We start from the raw sequence: 21,024 nt of genomic DNA, 5'->3' as shown, positions 1-21,024 counted from the left end.
ACACACATAAACACTTTTGTTTTGCCACGATTTTCCATTCAGTTTGTGCTACGTGTTAGTACATTGAACACATCGTTCGTTCTCGATTTGTCGCGCTCGACATACGCGATCTCGGAGTAACAGTAAACTTAATCGTGAACACAGCATGACGACAGTGTAACGTGTAAGGAAAGATTGATCATTACGTTTTCTTTTTTTTTTCTTTTTGTAAAGTTGTGCGTTTTCGGTTCACTTTTGGGCTCAACTTCGACCACTATAAGCATAAGCGCATTACCCCCGCCGTGCGTGGTTTGAGGATAGACGTTGTGATGGATCTGATTGCCATAAATAGTGTAAACAATTGATACAAAATATGCATTAGTTGAGTGGCCGCATAAAACATTCCAATTGCTTAAGAACCAGAGAGCTAACTATTCTTTCAATTGTGAAGACTCGCTGTAAAAAAAAAAACGAGCAACCGAAGCTTGGTTGATGCATTTTTAAGCCTCGAAATAATTTCCGTTTCTCACTATCTCGCCACCAAAAAACCGAGGCCGACAGAAAATAGTTTCTATAACAAAAGCTCTATCTCGTTTCGTGCCCATAAAGTTCAATATTGTACCACATTTATCAAACTGATCGATTGTTTCGTGTGCTTCGCCCCGTTACTGAAGAGTTCGTTTTGTGGTTTTGTGGTTTTGTTTTGGTATCGTTTGGCGCTTACAATATCATAAGAAGACTGGTTAAAGTAATACGCAAATAGGTTGCACAGCAGCGAACGCGAATCGTGGTCATTCTAAAATACGTAACAAAACGTTATAAAGTGATAGTTTATTTTGCTGTTTTGGCCGAAAATGTATTACCAACATACTGGTTTATGATTTTACAACCATATAAAGGCTATACGGCTGTACCTGATAATAAATATAGTAGTAATATGCTTCCTGAAAATTGTGTCTTTTATCTGTGCTTGTTTTTTTTTAAACCTCAAAAATTGTTCGCTCCGTTTGGCTACATTTATTTGTTTAGAATTTATCAAAATTACTTTAAAAGGCGGTACGGTAAATTCATGGTTTACATAGTTTGGTAATGAGGATATTGCCAGTAAGTAAATAAATAATTTTGTAATACATTTCATTTGAATTTATCCCAGACACAAACCCCATCCCAGATTCAAGCGTTTCAATATCTGTTTGCCATTTTATTCCGCTAGATGGCGCTGGTGCTGCTTTTCTTCAGGGTTGAGTGTGATGTTAGTGCCTAGCACCACCGGAATATACATTGGATTGCAAATCTTTTCTACTCTCTCTTCCTTTCATTTTCATTGTTCAGTTGTCCTGCTCAAGATAACGATACATCGAAAAAAAAGTAGCAAAAGTAGACATGTAGAGAGCCTTTTTCCTTTCGTTTAGTTAGATCTTTCGGCGTAAATGTTTGTGCAATTTGCTCCTCTAATCCATTTTAGACCTTCCAGCAATTGGGGAAAACATAGTGATAGCTGTATAAAAATTCAATCAAAATCAATTGATAGCAAACAGCTATATAAGCAATGTTTTAATTTAACGTTTTCCGTATCCGTTTCACCCTAGCGCATGTAGATATTCGTAGCTTGGATTTGTCGTCGTTAGAAATATCAAAGAGGAGACACTGGTTTTAGTCACGCGATACCATTGAGCAATGTATCTTCATCACGCCGTCACGATTATTTCATATATGCGATCTCCGCGTTTGGATAAGTCAATGAGAAAAGTTTGTTTGTTTGTTTTGTTTTTTCTTAAGTATAAAACACCGAACGCACCGACGCGTGTTCACGACCTGCTGCTGCTGGCTCGTGTGTTCGTTCGTATGCTTTGCTTTTACTTCCGCCACAGCTTCTCGTTCGTCTAGGAATGTACCATGCATAGTTTTACTGTTTTGTTATCAAATAAATAATCTACTTTTTCGACGCACCGTTTCCTTACATTTAAAACGAACATGTGTACCTTAACGGTAGAATTAAATCCTAGCATTCGTCATGTAAACGATTGTGACGCTTTCCGCGGCTGCGTTGTACCGATATGCCGGTCAGTAGAAATACAGGGAGCTAACGAGCATAAATGATAGCCGATGCAGGAAAAAGCATCGCACCCAGTGGGATAGAGCAAAACGCATTTTATTGGCTTTCTTTCCACTGTGCTGGTTTTCTAGTGGATACGAATTTATTCCCACCTATATACGTGCGGGTACGAGAAGAATGTATTCACCTCATCACCTCACTGCTAGCTTTTGCCTTTTTCCTGCAATACGACAGACGAAAGCGTCAATCCTCCCAACAACAAAAAAAAAACACTCCCTCTCCGAGTTTCGATTTTGATCTTCTGATCCTCTACTCTACAATAATACTTTTGCCACGATACATGCGCGGGATAGACGTCCCCCCCCCCCCTTTGCACTGTGTTCTCTGCTACTACGGTGCTTTCGGTCAGTATATTTGCAAACAGTCTGCAGGTTTTTAAACGATTTTGTCACACGCATCACTTCTTCGTCATTTGGCATGTTTGGCTTGTTCGAGACTTCGGAGGAGGGGCGATGAGAAATGAACATAATTTCGTTTGTCATAAGATTCTTCTCCAACAAGCCGCGTGAAGATGCTGCGCGGCTACCGAAAGTCTCACCCGATGTCACACCCATATTCGATGTTGCTAATTCTATCTCATCGGATTCTTAGTACAGTTCTTAACTAAAACGTACCCTAGCACTCGGCGTCGCTCGTGTAGCCCCCTTTTCAAACCCTAAATTAGTATTACGCAATAGAAAATTTACATAGTCTTGGCTAACTAAAGCAACATTCACGTAAACGATGGATGATCTTTTCCCTTTTTTGCTGTAGCTTCGTTCGATTGCTTTCGAATGTCGTTCCCCGTTGCTTACACGCTTTGAAACTATAATCGAATACTCTTCACTAAATAGCAACCGTGTTACTCAATGAACTGCACACCCATTGACCACTTGGAACGGCTTGAAAATGACCTGCTTAGAATCATATTCGTGGCGGTTTAAAGTGATGCAGTAACGAGCTCATGGTGGTGCTTGCCGGTGCCGTTGTCGTTGCCGGTGTCCCTGCATTGCCACCGCTCGCCGAATGATGATGATGATGAAGGTGGTGGTGGTGATGATGATGATGATGATGCAGTTGTTGAGCATGAAGCTGTCCAGCAGCAGCAGCACCCGTGCCCGACTGACTTTGGTCCACCATTGGCCAGTCATCGTCACTGTCCGGCAGCTGCCTATCGTTCACACACACCGACACGATGCTGCGCCGACCGACCGGGACGCCGCCATCTACGCCCGCATCCGCGCCACCATCGCCGGGCACATTGTTCTGCTTGGTGAGCAGCTTCTTTTCGTCCAGCGACTTCGACGCGTACTCGTGCCAGACGACACCGCCACCACGGGGACCGACCTGACCACCCGCCGCCTGATGGTTCAGGCTGCACCCGGTGACGGAACAGTTCATGCCGGCCGCTCCGCCCGATACCGAGCTCGAGGTGGTCATCGTACCGGCGGTCGTCGTGGACGTCTGTTCGAACGAAACTGCCCGCTGCTTTCGCGCCCGCCCGGTCCCGCTCACAAGCGGACCGCCAGCCGCCGCCATCGAGCCCGTTGATCCGCCAGTGCCACTGCCGGCATTACTGTTGCCCGTCTGGACCACCGTCAGGCTGTTGTTGTTGATGATGGTGTCGCCCGTGTTGTTGTTGTTGTTGTTGCTGGCGGTGGTGGTGGAGGATGGGTTCGGATTAGCCGCCCCCTTGCCGGCACCGTTCGCCTTGTTGCGGAAGCTGTTCGAGCGTGAGGAACCGTTCTCCTTGTTGCGCCGCGACGACGACCGATGCAGATGGCCGTGCCGGGAGCCGCCCCGACGGCTGGACCGCTTTGCCGACGACTGATGGACCGATTCGGCCGATGCACTCAAACCGACGTTTCCCACTGCGTGTTTTAAGAAGGGGCGCGCGCGGGTGTGGATCAATTCAGATAGAGAGAGAGAATGAAATAATGGTTTGGCACAGAAAGTAAAGTAAAAGGGCGCCAAGATAAAAACAAAAATCACACGCAAAATGCACACATTGGATGCAACACAACACAGGATACCCGTGAAGGATACGGCAACCACAGCAGGATATGGGTGCCGTCATATTTGAGGGGAGGGGTCGGATTTTGGGATTTTGAGCGACAAAGCACACAGGGTAGAAGCGGAACAGGCCGGAGAGAAAGATAGAAAAAAGAGAAAAGTTTTGTTTTAGAATGATATGTGTACACAAGCCAAGGTACAGAGGCTGGCGTGAGAGACGCTGCGCAAAGAACCAAGTAGTATGACTCTCACGCAGCTTTCACACATAAACAAAAAAAAAACATAGTTCAAACCACTTTCTGAATTGTCTTGTGGAGATGAAATCAATTTACTATAGATGAGTAATGTTTGTAATGACATGAATGTAATGTTATACAGTGAGAGAAGAAAAAAACACACACACGCATGTGAAGTATGATGAAATGATTGATTGAAAAATACAAAAAAAAATACAAACACTCATCAAAATTAGCAAAACATTCCTTCATTGACTAATACAAACTATCAGTTCACAAAAAGGTACACAAGTTAATCTAAAACATGTTTCAATCAAGAACAACAACGAAAAAGATGAACATAGTACATAAAATAAAGAACTGAACAATATGTACAACTTGTATCACAAAAAATCAAAGTATAAAACAAAACAATTAGAACCATTTCTAGGCAAAAAGAGAAATAAAACTTAACAATAACAAAGAAAAACTAAAATGTGCCCTTACAAACAATGGCCAATCGAAAAATAAAGCCACCAATGTACAAAAAATAATGATTTAGTATTTCCAATTTCCAAAACCATTCCTATTATTGCACACATTATCGTATCACAAACACACACACACAGAACAAAAAACACCCAAACAAACAAACAAACAAATCACAGAACAGCGGTCGCCATGCGGAACTATCTTAGTACTTGTATTATTATTCGCACGAGACAGTACGGTGCGACGATGTGAAGCACAATAATGACGAGCAGCAGCATCGCGATACTTAAAACTGATGTAAGTTCAACACATAATCGACAAAACAACGTCAACGGCAGAAGAATGAGTAGAAGAAGAAGAAGAAGAAGTGGATGCGATCAAATCGAATTCGAAGAAAACGAAACCATTGTAAGAGTAAGAAAAGAAGAAAAGGAAAAAAGAGAAAAAAGAAAACACACGCCCGTTAATAGCCATTCCTTTTTGGGGAGGGCCCCCTTTTGTTTGTTCAAAACGTCCGTCAAACATAATGCAAGTTTAGGTCCTTTTGGTTAATTTGGTGTAGAATAGGTCTTTGCTTTGTGAGAGAAAAGCATTAGTAAAAACCGACAAATATTGGAGGGCACACACGCATGAGTATTAATTGGGGAAGCAGGTTTAGATAGTAGTGTTTCGTTACTGCACGTATACAACAACAAAAACCGCGTGTGGTGTATTAGATTTTGGTTTGTTTTGTCATTATGTTTGAGGATATTTAGACGCTATTATTGCTGGGGGGGGGGGAAGGTGGGGGAGGGACGTGTGTTTGCGATAAGTATATATTAAAAACGTTAAACAAAAGCAAAGGGGAAGAATCAAGTCTATCGATCGCACTCAAACGACGTACACAGAATTGAATGAAAAAAAAAACACATTAAGCAAAATTATATTATAAATAAAAGTAGGAACTTCCTTTCGTTTATTGTCCATCGCGTATTACTGTCTTCGTGAGCCGGTCGCTGTCTGCTTATCCTTTGTTTGTTCCTCTCCTACCTCCCTACCATCTACTACGTCATGTCTAAAAACTGAACCATTGCTCCGGTCAGTAATAATTGATGATACAAAATTATAAAAAAAAAACATTATTTTGTGCTTCAAACTATATACAAAGCAGCATGCTGAAACACTGTGCGTAATGAGCAAAAAAAAAGTTGATAATGAAAGCAGCAAACGGCTCTAGTGGGGGCACCCTACGCGCCCTTGGAATGTGCAGTGGTAACCACAAAGTCGAACAAAAACGGGAGCTAAAACGGGTGTTTTCCATGATCGGTCTTTTCAAAGACAGTGGTAACTCCCTGACATAGCACACTTTTTTGAGAGAGAGAGAGAAAAATATTTTGATTGCATCCAATACAGGAAGAGCATTTTGAGAAGGATAGCAAAAAAAATGGTGCTTCTATAACAAACCAAAAAAAACTCTCCTATTTCGTCTCACTTTCTTGCCTATTTGTCATGTTGTGCTCATATAATCTTTCGTGGTGATGATCGTGTTTAGAGAAATCAATTTAATCGTAATTTTAATGACTTTGCGTACACTAAAACCAATAAATAATAAACTTTCGTCGGCAGGCATTGCGTGCTGCCCTGTGCTGTCTTGTACAATGAGTAGTGAAATCATACGTTTGGTTAAAACCAATTATCACCTCCAAAAACATAGCTACTATCCTTTGTTTTGCCTGCCCTATCACGCAAGCACGCACGCGCGCACTATCGTTCGTCTTAAGTGACTATGTTAATAGTAAAAAAATTAATAAAACATTCCCTACAATAAAAAAATAAAACAATACCACACACACACACACACGACCGCACATGGGGAATGGTAGATACAGATTTCTGTAACGTGCGATTAGCATAAGAACACACAGAAATAAAGCAACCCAAAACACTCGCCGCCATCAACCATTCACATCCACACCTGCTGGGGGCGCGTGGTGGTGTGAAAAAGTCACTGTTGCGCCTTCGCTTCCTCTCCTGTCCACTCTCGCTCCATGTAGCAACACTCACACACACACACACACACACACCTTGATGGTGGTGGTAGCGTTCAGAATAAAAAGTCCAGCACGGAAAACACTATCATCGACAGATTGCTTTGGCGCGAAAGCGTTGTAGTGCTTCCGTTTCCGATCGAGATCGAGTGGCTGACGTTACTGGAACGCCGGCTCGTGTGGTGGTGGTGGTGTGCTTTGCGGCTACTGTGAAGCGAACTACTGTTGTCGTGCTGCCTAGCTGCGGTCAACGAACGTCGGGAGGATGTCGGGATGGGAGGAGCAGAGTTGCTGCTGCTGTTACTGAGCGAAGTAGAAACGGTAGTAACAGCGGTGTTAGGATTAGTCATGGCATGCTGGTGGGAAGAGGAGGTGGAGGGTTGCGGGGTGGTTGGTGTTGGTGTGGGTCGATTCTTCTTCTGCTCCCCCGCGGCAGGAGCCGACTCGGGCCGACGACGTCCCGCCAGGCCGGAACTGCCCGCCCGATCGCCGACGGATTTTGCCACCCCATCGGCAGACGACGCTACGATCCGATCGTACGAGTCGTTCCGGCGCAACAGTGCGCGCCGCCGCCGACGACGACGATTTTCCGCACGCATGTCAAAGTGGTGGCTCTGGGAGATGGCAAAGTCACCCTCATCGCCATCCAGCTCGTCATGCGGCACGATCGTAAGATCGTCGTCGTCGTCGTCGTCCTCGTCGTCGAAGTTGTTATCCTCATCCGAGTATGGTTCAATCTTTTCGATGTCTCGGTATCTGTGATCGCACGCCGGCTGCTTGCGATGGGGCGGCAGTTGCTCCTGCACGGGGGAGAGGGTCGTAGAATCGCCCCGCGAGGACGGACAAGGATGGTGACGCCCATCATTTGGCAAGCACACTGGACCGGTGTTACTAGTAGCGTTACGCGATGTTGAGCTGTGCTCGTTATTGCTAGCGATGCGAGGGAGGCGAGGCGAATGAGCAGCAGCTGACTTTTGCACGTCCACAGCCGTTGTGATGTGGTGATGATGGTGATGATGATGAGGAGCATGTTCGTGCGTGTTACGATGAGAAGGATGATGCTGATTATGGTGTTGATGGTGATGATGGTGGGACTGTTTATCGTGGTAGTGGTGTTGGTGGTTCGCTTGGTCTTGGTGGTTAACAACATCGACATCGTACAAATGCTCTATACTATCATAGGTACCGATTATTCCGTGCGCATGATGGTGGCCGTGCCCGATCGCTCCCGGGATCGGCGTCGAGGTGACGATCTGCGGATGTATCAGCGAGCCGGGCCCGTCGTGGCACAGCTCCAGCGAGCTGCCCCGCGCCCCGAGGAACCATTCCGAGCGGGTTCGCATCCTTGCCGCCTGCCGCTCGTGCACCTGTGGCATTCATTAGGTGCGCGTGCAGTAAATCCATTCACAATCGAAATCGCACCGCAACATGGGGTACAGGGTGGTAGGGCGAGAGATTAAATCAGTGTTTAGAAATCGTTTGTTCACATCACATAAAGAGCCCGCAGTATCGGTGGGGATGATCGGAGGGAGATCAGACCAGGAGGACGCAGACGATCAGGAAAAGGGAGAGAGAGAGAGAGATCGAGAAAGAGAGAAGAAGAAAAAATGGGACAAAGATTATATTAATTCTTATTACTTCACGAGTACACTACACCGCATTTTATATATTTGGTTGCATTTTTGTTTTAATTCAACTCAACTGTACGCTTACGTGATCAGTAGAGTGCAGAGTGTGTACTAAACGATCTATATTGTAACCAGCCACATGCCGAGCTCTACTCTACTGCGAAGGCACTATAAAACGGGTGTTTTTTTTAATTGTTTGCTAGACAGTGTCTGTGTCTGTCAGTATGAGGGGGTAGGTGGATTAGTTAAACTATACAAAACCAGGGAAGGGAAAACAAAATCAGAAGAAAGAAAAAAAATCAAATTCAGCGCCAAGAGCGACAAGAAAAGGTTACGGTTGTTAACACGAACAGATGAAACTTAAAGTATAATAAATTGAATGAGCAGAACAACGGATTACAGATGTTTACAATTGCTTTCGACAGCGAATGGGACACAATTGTGAACTGCCTGATGAAGAGACACAAATGATGGACGTTCTTCGAATAAAACACAAACCCACCGTTTTTTTTTCGTTTTGTTTTTGAAACACTGTCCAAAATGAAAAGCATACAGTTTAATGATGGCAAAATTAAGTGAGCAGTATCCCTAGTATTCTGGAAATAACATCTTTCTATTCAAATTTCACATAAACGTTCCGTTTTTTTTTTCGTTTCAATATTTGACCAATCAATCACTCTTCACAAGAGCATCGTTATTGCCAAAATATCATTTCGAACTTCTTTAGTCTTCAAAACACGATACAGTGTAGTGGTAGGGAGCTCGGAATCCGACCTACCCAATTACGATTTCGTTTTCGGAATCAATTCCGGAGCCGATCCAGAACCTGAAATCAATTCCGATTACGTATCCTATTCCAGACTTGACTCCGGAGTCGATTCCGGAGCCGATTCCGGAGTTGACTCCGGATTCGACACGGAATGCGGAATCGATTCCGATATCGGCTCCGAAATCGGCTATGGATTCGGAATCGACCTGGGAATCCAGCTCCGACTTCCGGAATTTGCCTCGGAAACGGCATCAGATTTGACACCAGAATTGGTATTAACTCCGGAATGAGAATCAGTGGACCCCAACGCCTATCCTTATTGAGATGCCAAATCTGACTCTGATTTCGAAGCCGATTCCAATTCCAGAGCCAATTTTGGAGTCGATTCCGGAGCCGATTTCGATTCCGGACCTACTATCCAGAATTTTTTGAAGCTAGCCGGAATTGTTTCCGACGAAAACTTCATTTTTCCCATCACTAATACAATGATTGTAACAAAACGGTTTATAAAGTTATCATTACGTGTTACAAATACCAATACAAATAGGCCACCAGGGCGACGACGCGACACTAAAACAAAAAGTGCAGTATGGTTGTTTTGTTTTTTTTGATTTGCGGTTTTGTTAGTATTACAGAATACAGATTTGGTGTTACATTGTGTGTGTTACGTTACATTTATTACTTGCTTTGGGGGGTAAGAGTTTACCGTGTACCTCCTCCTTTCGCTTCCTACCACACGTCCCACCACTATTCATTCCACACCATTTTAGAATATTTTTATCCATTCTTGCCGATGCAAACACAAACGCTTCACACGTCAACAGATCCAACCACGTTCGCAGCTCGATGGTTCGATTTACAGAAAAGTTAGCATTCATCAGCACGTCAAAAAGGGATAAAAATGAGAGTTCAATTACTACGGCGTTTAAGATCAGCCCGCTACAGCAACTTACAGTGATATATGCCTGTACCGCGCTCGCCCTTATACAACTAAATAATTCCGCAAAGTGGTTATCCATACCTAGGCAAATGATACTGATAATTTACTGGTTCATCAGTACACGTACTTTTTCTTCTACCCTCAAAACTCAAGCTACAATATACGCATACGTGTGTGTACATTTCGAGAAGAACGTACTGCTGTGTTCGAGGTTCAGGTTCGATTGTGATTAGATCGCTCGCAAATGATCAATTCTATATCAAAAGATGTGAGTAAGATGATGATGATGCACTCATCCCTCGAGTACACTCTCGTGTACTGCAAACATAGTAAACACGTCCACCTTCTTTCTAATGCTAATGGGCCAAATATGCCCTCTCTCGCTCTAACTTCTCTAAACTGAAATAAGATTCAAATTCTACCGCTAGTGTGTATTATTAATAATGCCGCTATTTACATGAAGATTCACCAAATTACAAAAAAAAAAACATAATGCAAAGCAGGTGTGATCCCAGCAGGAATGATACGCTTTTAGTAGCAAATGTAGTTGGGGGGACTCCCCCCGGCTTTCCATCACGCCCATCAGAGGGCGCGCGCGTGGATGAAGGCGCAGCAGAAAAAGCAATCGGGCAATGATTAGAGATTATTAGAGCTGTTTATGCTATTAAGAGTTGAGTAGTTGAGAGTTGAGTAGGAAAATCATTCCTCCTGCTACCGGGGTTGTTGTTATAATATGATAAATCAAACCAAAGCGGTGTAGTATAGTGTTTCTGCTTGTGTTTTGTGTGGTGGTGTTGTGCTTTGTATTGTTTAGCTCGTGTAGTTGCATTTAATTTCTATTTGAAATTCTTGTAAGTGTGTGTATCTAGTAGCATAGCAGTGAGAGCAGTTTATGTTTTTGTTTTTCTTTTTGCACATCCTCGAGCATTACAAACAACACAACAGAGCGTTAAAAGTAATGAAATTGGCATATGCTACACTAAACAACACCCACACACACAGGCGCGCACACACACACACACACATTTCCTGTCTCTTTTCCGGCCATCCTTCGAGACCACGGCGGGGCCCGCACGCACGCACGCACGCACACACTACATGATAAAAAGTTCGTCCCTCACCTGCGGCAGGTAGGAAAGGCTCTTGGTACTTTCCGCGTACCGATTAACGGCCCGCAGTTCGTCCAGCGTCATGTGATGCTGCGATCCCGACCGCGTGTTGGACGACGACGAATGGGACGACGAGGAGCAGCTGGACTTTTGCACATTGAATATCCCCGGGCCTTCAAGCGACACAGAAAGCCGAGCGCATGATTCAAGCAATGAGTGCTCTGGAATGATGCCGAGAGATACAGCCGAGTTACCTACGTTCGGACCGCCCGTGGTCAACAGGGCCGGCGTTGAGTGCGACTCTTCCTGGGCGACTGTAGTTGGTGTGGCAGATTGTCCGATTGAAGCAGCAGTCCCAGCAGGTAGCCACGATGTTTCCGCCACAGGAGCGATGAGCAAGGATCCGTAAAAGTACAGGTTGGCACGGGGGAAGGAAAACAGACAATCGTTAGTGAAGGGTGTACAAACACACAGCTGCAAACGATAGACACATTTGTACGTAAAGAGAGAGAGCACCAAACGAAAACGGAGAAACGAAACATTGTAAAGGAGAGTAAACTTTCAAATTCAACGTTTTCCTACACTACCAATATGTTTAGGGTGTACGGATGTAAGTAATATTAATAAATCATGGGACAGGGTTTGTCTCACTGCAGTTACCAAATGATATGCTCAATTACTTAAGATGTTAGCCAACAAAGCACATTTAAGGAGTAGAAAAACAACAAAAAACATACTTAGACCCCATCGTTCGCATTCACATTGCAGCCAGGTTTTTTCGGTCTCTAAAGCTAGTTTTACTGTTGCGATGATCGACGGTCCACACATCACGATCATCATCGGGAAAAGTGTTCGGCAGGATGGGGGATGGTGGTGGTGGTGGTGGTGGTTGTTGGTGTGTCGTCCGTCCAGTAGTACGAGGTTTTCCAGAGTTTTTTTTTTATTATTATTTTGTTTTGGTTTGTTTGGTTCGAGATGTTGCAGTTGTGCCCATCGGTTTTTTGGTGATGATTGATTCCAACGTTGAAGGTCAGTACGGATAAGGTAGTGAAACATGGGCGCATACATTATACACACATAAAGACACACACACACGCACACAAATCGCCAAGTCGAAAAAGGATAAGTTTGTGGCACGAGATTTTTGCGAGAAATTGTGAAGAGAAGAGCGTGTGTTTCGAAACATAAAATGCAAAGGTTGCAGATTGGTATTGTAGAAAGTGTGGGTTTAGAGCATTGGAAGAAATAATTAAACCGAAAAGATGATAAAGTTAACAAAACCAGTGCGCACAAAAGTAAACAAAAACAAAATTATGGAAAATCATGGAACAACATTAAGCATATGTGGAAACAGGAAGTAGGGATGAAAAGAAACAAAAGAAAGAAAGAAGAAGGTAAAATAAAAGAAAAACTCAATTAACTTTGTAATGCGATGTATAAAATGATAAATAAAAAAATAGACAGAAGTGTGTAGCGAGTGTTTAAGAGAGTAGAAAATAGATGATAAAAATAAATCTTTCTTTGCTTGAAAATGTCAACCCAAAACAAACTGAACTTGAACTTGAACAAAATCAAACGTGCAAAAACACAAGATACAAAAAAAAACAAAAACAAATGAAAAGGGTGACATTTTTAGACTCAGAAAATTAATAAAATAGTTAAAATCACTTAAACAAAACGAAAACGAAAAGAAAAACACAATCTACTATCTCTTATTCACACATGCAAAAACACTCGCACACATTCCGTTTCAAAAATCCGCATATCGGCATCGGATCGGCCGGCCCGAGGAGATCGAACACCCGACCCGGTCGAGCCAATCCGAGAACCACCCGGTTGAATGTATAGCGTCGCGCTCGTGGCCAACAATACTTACATGCATAGTGCTGTTGTGCCGTTTTGCCCCGGGGCGGTGGTGGATAGCGGAACGAGCATATCCATTCGTCTTGGACGCGCAGGACACGCCCGGTCACTCGTGCATAATACTCGTAGTTGACGCGCCCGAACAGATCACAGGCAGTGAATTGTTCTATCATCTGTTTCATGATTTTGGTCGCCACCTGCAAACGGTACATTTATGGAAGAAAAAAAAATGAATATTAAATGTTGTGTCACAGGAGGAAGCACAAACAGAGGATCGGAAGAACGCAAAACATAACGACTTTAACGGATTACACTACTACTAATCATAAGGATAAAACGATTTCCTTATTCGACATAGAATATTTGGCAGGTGAAATAACCACTAAGAAGAAGGTGTTTCGAAATTGGTACATGGATAGAGCTTATAAAATACCTAAGAAAGTGTGGAAGAAACGTCGAACAAGAAGGTGTGTAATAGTTGCGTGAGCGAACCAACAGCGAAAAGACAGAAGGATAAAGCAGTAGAAGGTGAGTGACAGACAGATGGTGGTAACGATGGTTCATCATCATCACGTTAGAGCAGTGAGAAGAGACCCATCGGGTAAAGGTGGGAAAGTACAGAATAGACAGGATAGACACTACCGAGAGAAACAAACTACAGAGAGATGGAAAGACAATGAGCAGAAGACGAACGGACAGATACACTAAATAACAAAGACGAATGTAACAGAGGACGACAGCGAGTGAGCACAACTTTGTACAGAGTTTATAAATGGTGACACGCTAAAGAAACTGTCTCGACAGGACAATGCACACACACACACAATGCATCTGCTTTTTTTTAGACTCAGACAAACATTTATAAACCCTGCATGTTGGAGAATGGCTCAAACTATTGATGTCTGTGACGCGCGCTAAAGCTGCGTGAAACCAAACCAAAACAAACATCCCAAAACATGGCATGAGAGCGGGCCTTTGCAGATTGAGGTTTAGAGAAATTAGTAGCAGAGTAACATCGATAGTAAATACACAGGACAAATAGACAGAAGAAGAAGGACAGATATCACAGTACGTACAAAACATATGACAAACAATACAATAAACTGAACTGTTGTGACTCGCTTTGTGGATAGGCAACAATGAAACATATTCAGTCAGGCAAAGGTATCGCGAGAGGCCTAGGGCTTTCAAAACTACACGAAAGATGGTTATGTAGACAAACAACCAAAACGATCAGATCGGCCCAGGGCCAAGCAGTCATGCAGCAGTAGTAATAGATTTGTGTCGAATAGAATAGAGAGTAAAAATGTCTGAACATTGTAGCGTTTTATTTTGCAATAAAGTTGGCAGTGTTCGGGATATTGTGGATATAATTACATACAAGACAAACGTGTTGGCCGTGTGTATCTTATCAACTCTTACTTTGATAATGGATGGATGTGACGATAGAAATGCAAGTCAGACAATGGATGGGTGTAATTCGTGTATGAATAAAATTTAAAAAAAAATTATATAAACTACTCGGTTACCAGTAACAAAAGTGAGGTGAGGAAATGGTGATCAACTACAACTGCATTCCAATTCGACAGCGAAAAGTAAAGCACAACTTGCCAATATAAAGAACTGAAAAACCAACTAGCCAAAAACATGTTTTTTTGTTGTTGTTTCTATTTCCATGAACCAACCAAATTAAAATCGGAAAGGAAAATTATTCAATCCAGAGTATCTTCCCCTCCTCTGAGTTTTGTTGTACGTTTTTCACCAACTTACGTGAACTTCCGCCTGGTTTATGTGATGATGTGGGGGTAGTTTTGGATAGGTGGATGATAGTTGGTGTGGTTGTTGTGGAAGCGCGTTTTGTGGTAAAAATTCAATTCAATTTTTTAGCGCATTTGTAGTGATGAATTGTTTTTTTTTTGTTTCACACGGCGCGCGTCGTTTGCGAAACAATTTGCAACAATTTGCAATGTCGTAAGTGAGTTGTTTACACCATTTTACCACACCACCAGACGAGGTGCACGCACAGTGTTGTGACAGAAGATGAAGAAGAGCGTGTGTGTGTGTGAAATGTGTTTTGCAATAGTTTTGTATGTTTCCGTTTGCCCCAGTGTTTGGTAGCATAAGCATCGTTATTATTCCCATTAGTTTTGTTTCATGGGATAAACGATCGTCGAAAATGAAGTAAGAGGCACACACACACACACATAGACGAGTCAAGAGTTGACGGTTGATAGAGTTGAGCACGCGAAGATTAGTAGGTTTCGGAAGTGATGCAGTAGTATATGTTCAAGCCGAGAAGAGAAAAGGAAAGGAGAGCAAATACAGAGACGTTAAGCTTTAGAGCAAACGCTGAGAACCCTTTTGCACAGATGAGGCAGAGAATGGAGTGTGGCTTAAATGTAAGTTAGTTTATGAAATGTAGAAATACATCATTCCTGTTGTGAATATATTTTCATTGGGGAAAAGAAAAGTTTGGAATCGAAAAAAAAAACACATCAAGACCTGCTGCAGGTTTGGATATCATTAACAGCATAGTTGAAAGAACCCTGAAAGCTAATGATAAAAAGCGGTGCACACATTCATTTTTGCACACCTAAAAATAGTTCCACCCTGAAACAAACACACACGAACACAGTGAAACAAGGTGCAACAACCAACGGCATCATTGCAAATTTACTTTCGCCTCGCGTAACCCAAATTTACCCTTCCGTGACGATGCCCGATCTACGCGAAGTCGGCGGCGCAGTATAGTTGTAGTTAACAGGCTAATAACAATGCAACAACAGCTACAAAAATGACAAAATTCTTGCACCATTCCTCCGTACGGGGGAATGCAAGAAAGTCAAAAACACAAGCGTGTGTGCAAACGATAAACTATCTGCAATTGTTAAATTGATACATCCACCGCACGGTTTACCACACAGAATGTACAGTACGGTAACATAAAACGCAATACAGTTTGGCCCATCATCGTCAGTCAGCAAGTTCCGTTTTTTCTTCTTCTTTTCGCTCATTAATTAACGGCATTCTGTGGCGTCTTTGTTTTGCTTCATTTTTATTCCAAACCGCGTTTCGTGCGAAAATGTATTCAAAACTAGGCCCTCTGCCACATATCGAAACGATCGGTGACTTCTGTGACTAACGGACAGGAGGACCACGAACTTCAGCAACCTAACAACAAGGGGGTAGTGCCCTGTGGGGGAAAGCTTCTTCATGCACCGAACCGTGGCACAATGTGTAGTGATCGAGCCAGCAGCAGCAGCAGCAGCAGCAGGTGGCCGGCCGCGGCAGAGATAGGCCGGAGAGTTGCAATTCTAACCTCCCCCAACACTATTCCCTTGGGTACTTTGTGTTGCGAAAATGGAAAGAGAGAGAAAGACAAAAATGCATTAAACCCCGGCGTTGCCATTGTGCGCGGGCGCGTCCGACGTGCCCATGAGCGGAGCCGCCGATTTAAAAAAAACAATAGATTGTACGCGACCCACTAGCGAACCGGACATGGACATGGACACAAAGTGGAGAAGCAGTGGGGGAGGGGGGTTACGATTTAGCACAACTTTGATATTTTGGCCGTTCCGGTAGCTGCACGAGCAAACATTAAAAACCAACTCCCATGACCCCCATTACAGTAGGGCTCCCTCTACCCGTCTAGAAAGTGCACAGAATGGGCGAATGGGAAAGTTTTGCAAACGGTGTGCGACAAAGAAATATGTGGTTATGACTTGTGCACGAACTAGTGGGCGAGTAGAGGGGTCCTATGCTCCATCGCAGTGATGTGCAGTCTGGAGCGCAACCACTTCTCCGATCCGACTCCAACTATTGTTAGTCCGATTCCGATTCCAGAAAAAGGGGAACCACTACGGACGACTCCGGACGACTCCGGACGACTTCGAACGACTCCGAATGATTCCGGACGACTCCGGACGACTCCGGACGACTACAACTCCAGATGACTACAACTCCAGATGACTACAACTCCGGACGACTACGACTCCGGACGACTCCGACTCCTACGTCTACGACGACGACTCCAACTTCGGGAGACTCCGGACTACTCCGAAAGACTTCGGACGACTCCGAACGACTCCAGACAACTACGGACGACTACGAACGACTCCGGACGACTCTGGACGGTTCCGGACGACTCCAGATTACTCCGAACCACTCCGACCCGGACGATTAACGACTGCGGACGACTCTGAGCAACTAAGGACGACTACGACTGCGGACGACTCTGTGCGACTACGGACGACTACGGAAACTTCGGATGACTCCGGACGACTCCGGACGACTGACTCCGGACGACTCCGGATGGACGACGGATGACTCCAGATGACTTCGGGCGACTCCGAACAATTCCTTACGACTCCGAAAATAATGCCTTCCGGAGTTGGTTTCGAAACTGTCCGACACGGATCGGAGTCGACTCCGGATTTTTGCCAACTTTACCCATCACTAGTCCATGGAGCTAGGAAAGGGAGGTCACTGATTTCATGACCCATAAATAGGAATGGGCCAGGAGAGGAACAGCCGATTGCCAGCGACACGATCGCAGCCCAGCTACCTAACACTTATCAACCCCCCCTCTGGTCAGCAGCATTATGCGCTCACTATGTGCCTACACACACACACGCGCACTTGCAATGAAGGCCCGAAATAGGATTTGTGATTGTTTAAGCACTAGTGCAGTCCTCAAAAAACACATAATCGCTGCTACAAGCGTACAATAATCCCCGGGGCTTCGTAATTTTCCAAACCCAAAAAGGTATTAAACTCGAAATGAAAGTGAAATAATGCTACGGTTTGGTGCGCGCTCATCGGGTTAGAGATGCCGGTATGGACGGCCCGTAATAATGCACAGCCCGCCGCGACGGGGTGGACACCACCCACATGATTTAAGGGTGAGTAGTCATAAATTATGCCTGACTTTCACTTCCGACTTTGTTCGTCCACCAATGCGATAAGGAAGAGAGCACCGGCAGCAGCTTTCAAGCATAAACTGAACGTTTAGCTGGAGAGGGTTGTTATTTTTTTAACTGGTCCATGCCAGTGTCCACTCTCCCCCATTAGCGGCAATTAATTGACCTGGCGTTGGCGTTGGTCACGATTTCTGGTTGTCTGTGCAGCCATATTTTGTGCCCCAATCCAGTCAAAACGAAGAAAATCGAGCGGTTGTGGTGTTTTGCAATCTGGGCGAGATTGGATCGACCAAATCTGCGCTTTAAGCTACTACCCACAGCATACGCGCGATGCCGATACCATCTCGTGATCGTGACCCAAAACAGACCATTCAGCCATGACGTAACATGTAAATATTACACACACACACGCACACAGTCGTAACATCAGCCCGGCTTGCCCACTTCTCACGTGCAACGTGCACGAAACTGCAAGTGCGCTTCTGTCGAAAAAAAAACGCGATCCGAAATACTAAACAGTTCTGCCTCCACACGAATTTCTTGCCAGAGGGGTGGGAGCAGGAGAGGGGGGGGGGGGTTGGCCAACCACAGGCGAATGATAGTCAGGTAAGTTTAGACCTCCTTCTGCTACAATCCCACACGCGAGACGAACAGTAAAATACACAGCCTCCAACTCCAAGGGAGGTCGTCCTACAACCCCCTAAAACCGCCCCTTAGACCAGTCGAAAAGTCATTCCAACATGGTTGCATACGCCCCTCACCCCGCTCGTAGTTAAACCAGTGGGTGCGGGGGAGAGGAGAAGAGAGAGCCAAACAAACAAACAAATGGTCGAACAAATTGCGGCGCCAGCACGATTACGCCGCCCCACGGTTTGACGTCAACGCGCAAAAACCGTCACCAAATGTGCCCCCGCCAGTGCCGTATTCTCTTGCGTAAAAAAGGGACGCCCTTTCCTTCCTCCCCGGGGGGCGAGAACGGAAAAAGGGAACGAGCGGCAGCTCCCATATATTGCACACGAAGACGCGAAACATTGCACGCGCGCTGCACACACGCGCGCACTGCCGCTCTCGCCGGGAGACGAAGGTGCCGCCGCCGGGCAGTAGCGTATGCACTATTTCTCACCTCGGATGCGCCAGCCCCCCCCCCCCCATCCCCGCTTCCACGTTCGCGATCGACAATCAAACAAACAACCTTGTCACTTTAGGGCAGACATCATCGCCGCGTGAGCTCGAATGCTGCGCAACGCGGGCGCTTGAATCATCGTCGTCGTCGCGTCAATCGAGAAGCTCCTCCACGCGGGGTGCGTTTGCGTCCCCCGACACTTTTGCCACACGGCGGCTGCCGCTTAACCGGTGACATTTCCCTGAGCTGCAGCAATTGCAGTACACAATTAAACACACTCGAATCGAGGAGTGCATCGGGGAGAGAACACGACCAAACCTGCCGCCGACATTCCGATTCCTAAACCAGAGTGCAGCAATACTACCGACACCCGATCGGGTTTGCCCTTCTTTACCTAAACAGAGGGGGGTGGGGAGGGACTTGTTAGTTTTGCATCCAATATATTTGAGTTGTCCCGTGACACAGTGCTCCCAAAGCACACTCAGCGCTGGTCCGCACCGATGCAGCACACACGCAAGTGCAAGTGAAAAATGCAACGCCATAAATCAGCGATATTGTGCGCACTTTTTTTTCTGGAGAGTGCGAGAGGATGGCGTGCGTTGTGGCGCGCTGCTCTTTGAAGTGTTTGTTTACAGAAAATAAATAAAATAAAAACACAACATCGACGCCCCGACCGGTGAAGCCGAACAACGTGTCTCGTCGTCGTAACGATTGTTGTGTAATTTCGAGCGCAAATATCTATTTCCACAACGCTCGGCGAGGCGTGTCTCTCGCGTGTAAGCTGATCATATCTTGTAAATAGCAGCCAGCAACAACAACACGACTTTATAATATTCCAATCACACACACACATGAAGATGAAGATTTATTCCAATAATAGTTTACAACCCCGGAGCTGCTGCTGCTGCAACAAGAGTATCCAAAATTTTGCACAAAATAAAAAGCAACAAACCAACATCAGCAGCAACACCAGCAGCGGCATCAACGCCGCCACTTGATAAACCGTGTTTCCGATTGCGCGTTTTATGCTAGGTAACGTACAACCGAAAGAAAAAAGAATTCATCAAGTGGTCGACAAGCAACGAGGACGAAAAACGGCAGAACATTACCGGCCCCACACAGTGGATGAAAAGAAGCGAGCTATAATCCTGGGACCTGCTGGGCGGCGGCAGAGAGAAAATTGTGAAAACAAACAGATGGCATTCGGAAGAACGCAAACGGCGACGGATTGTTTTCCATTGAATGATGGGCAGCGGAAAAGATCTCACCTCGCGCCGATCGAAAGGCGCGTGCTCCACGCGCTCCATATCTCTGACACTGATAAAGCTGGAAGCAAAAATAAAAAAAATGGCCCGATGGAAGAGCGGAAAATTGCCTACCAAATCGGCATATCGACACAGTTGCGGCAGAAGACAAGCGAGGCACAGAAGCAGCACAGAAATGAAGGCGCGCGCGCGCGTTTCCAATCTGGGCAAATTTGATTTAAAAGCATCAACGGAGGCCCGTGGGCCCCTTCAATGCGCTGCTGTGCTCTAGTTTCAACGAGCGACAAAGAAAGCGATAAAAAAGGCACAGCACACACACACACACACACACCACAAATAGAGATGGATTAATGATGGTCCTAGAACCGAGCGGGGAAAGTGTGACCCGCAAAGTGGCCTGAATTTTATTGAAAGCTTTTGCTCTTTCCAGAGTGGTTTCCATTTCTGATAATCGGCTGAAGAAGGAAAAATACGCGCAGAAGCGGCGATTGCAATATTAAAAAAAGTAAAATCTTCACTATTTCACCTATTAACATCATAGGAAAACTACTTACAGAATAGAAAACAATCGACATACGGCTCTTTCA

At 44.9% G+C, this 21,024-nt stretch overlaps 1 protein-coding gene across 13 annotated transcripts in view; it reads right to left on the bottom strand.

Annotated features, from left to right (window-relative positions):
- Nucleotides 1-202: 202 nt before the first annotated feature.
- The window catches only part of LOC121598257, a 41,138-nt gene continuing 20,316 nt past the window's right edge, over nt 203-21,024 (bottom strand). For 9 of the 13 annotated variants that reach the window (XM_041924835.1, XM_041924838.1, XM_041924837.1 and 6 more), the window contains exons 4-8: nt 14,901-14,912; nt 13,144-13,327; nt 12,005-12,067; nt 11,280-11,581; nt 5,093-8,188 (exon numbers count right to left, since the gene is read on the bottom strand). In XM_041924835.1, the coding sequence (XP_041780769.1) occupies nt 6,878-8,188; nt 11,280-11,581; nt 12,005-12,067; nt 13,144-13,327; nt 14,901-14,912 (1,872 nt within the window). In that variant the 3' untranslated portion in view covers nt 5,093-6,877. The other 4 variants (XM_041924848.1, XM_041924847.1, XM_041924846.1 and 1 more) reach the window with 4 other exon arrangements.

This window comes from Anopheles merus, chromosome 3L (genome assembly GCF_017562075.2).
Source record: "Anopheles merus strain MAF chromosome 3L, AmerM5.1, whole genome shotgun sequence".
In the NCBI taxonomy this organism is placed as follows: Eukaryota; Metazoa; Arthropoda; class Insecta; order Diptera; family Culicidae; genus Anopheles; species Anopheles merus.
The sequence above is the reverse complement of the archived record's forward strand: the minus strand, read 5'-3'. Positions and strand labels throughout refer to the sequence as shown.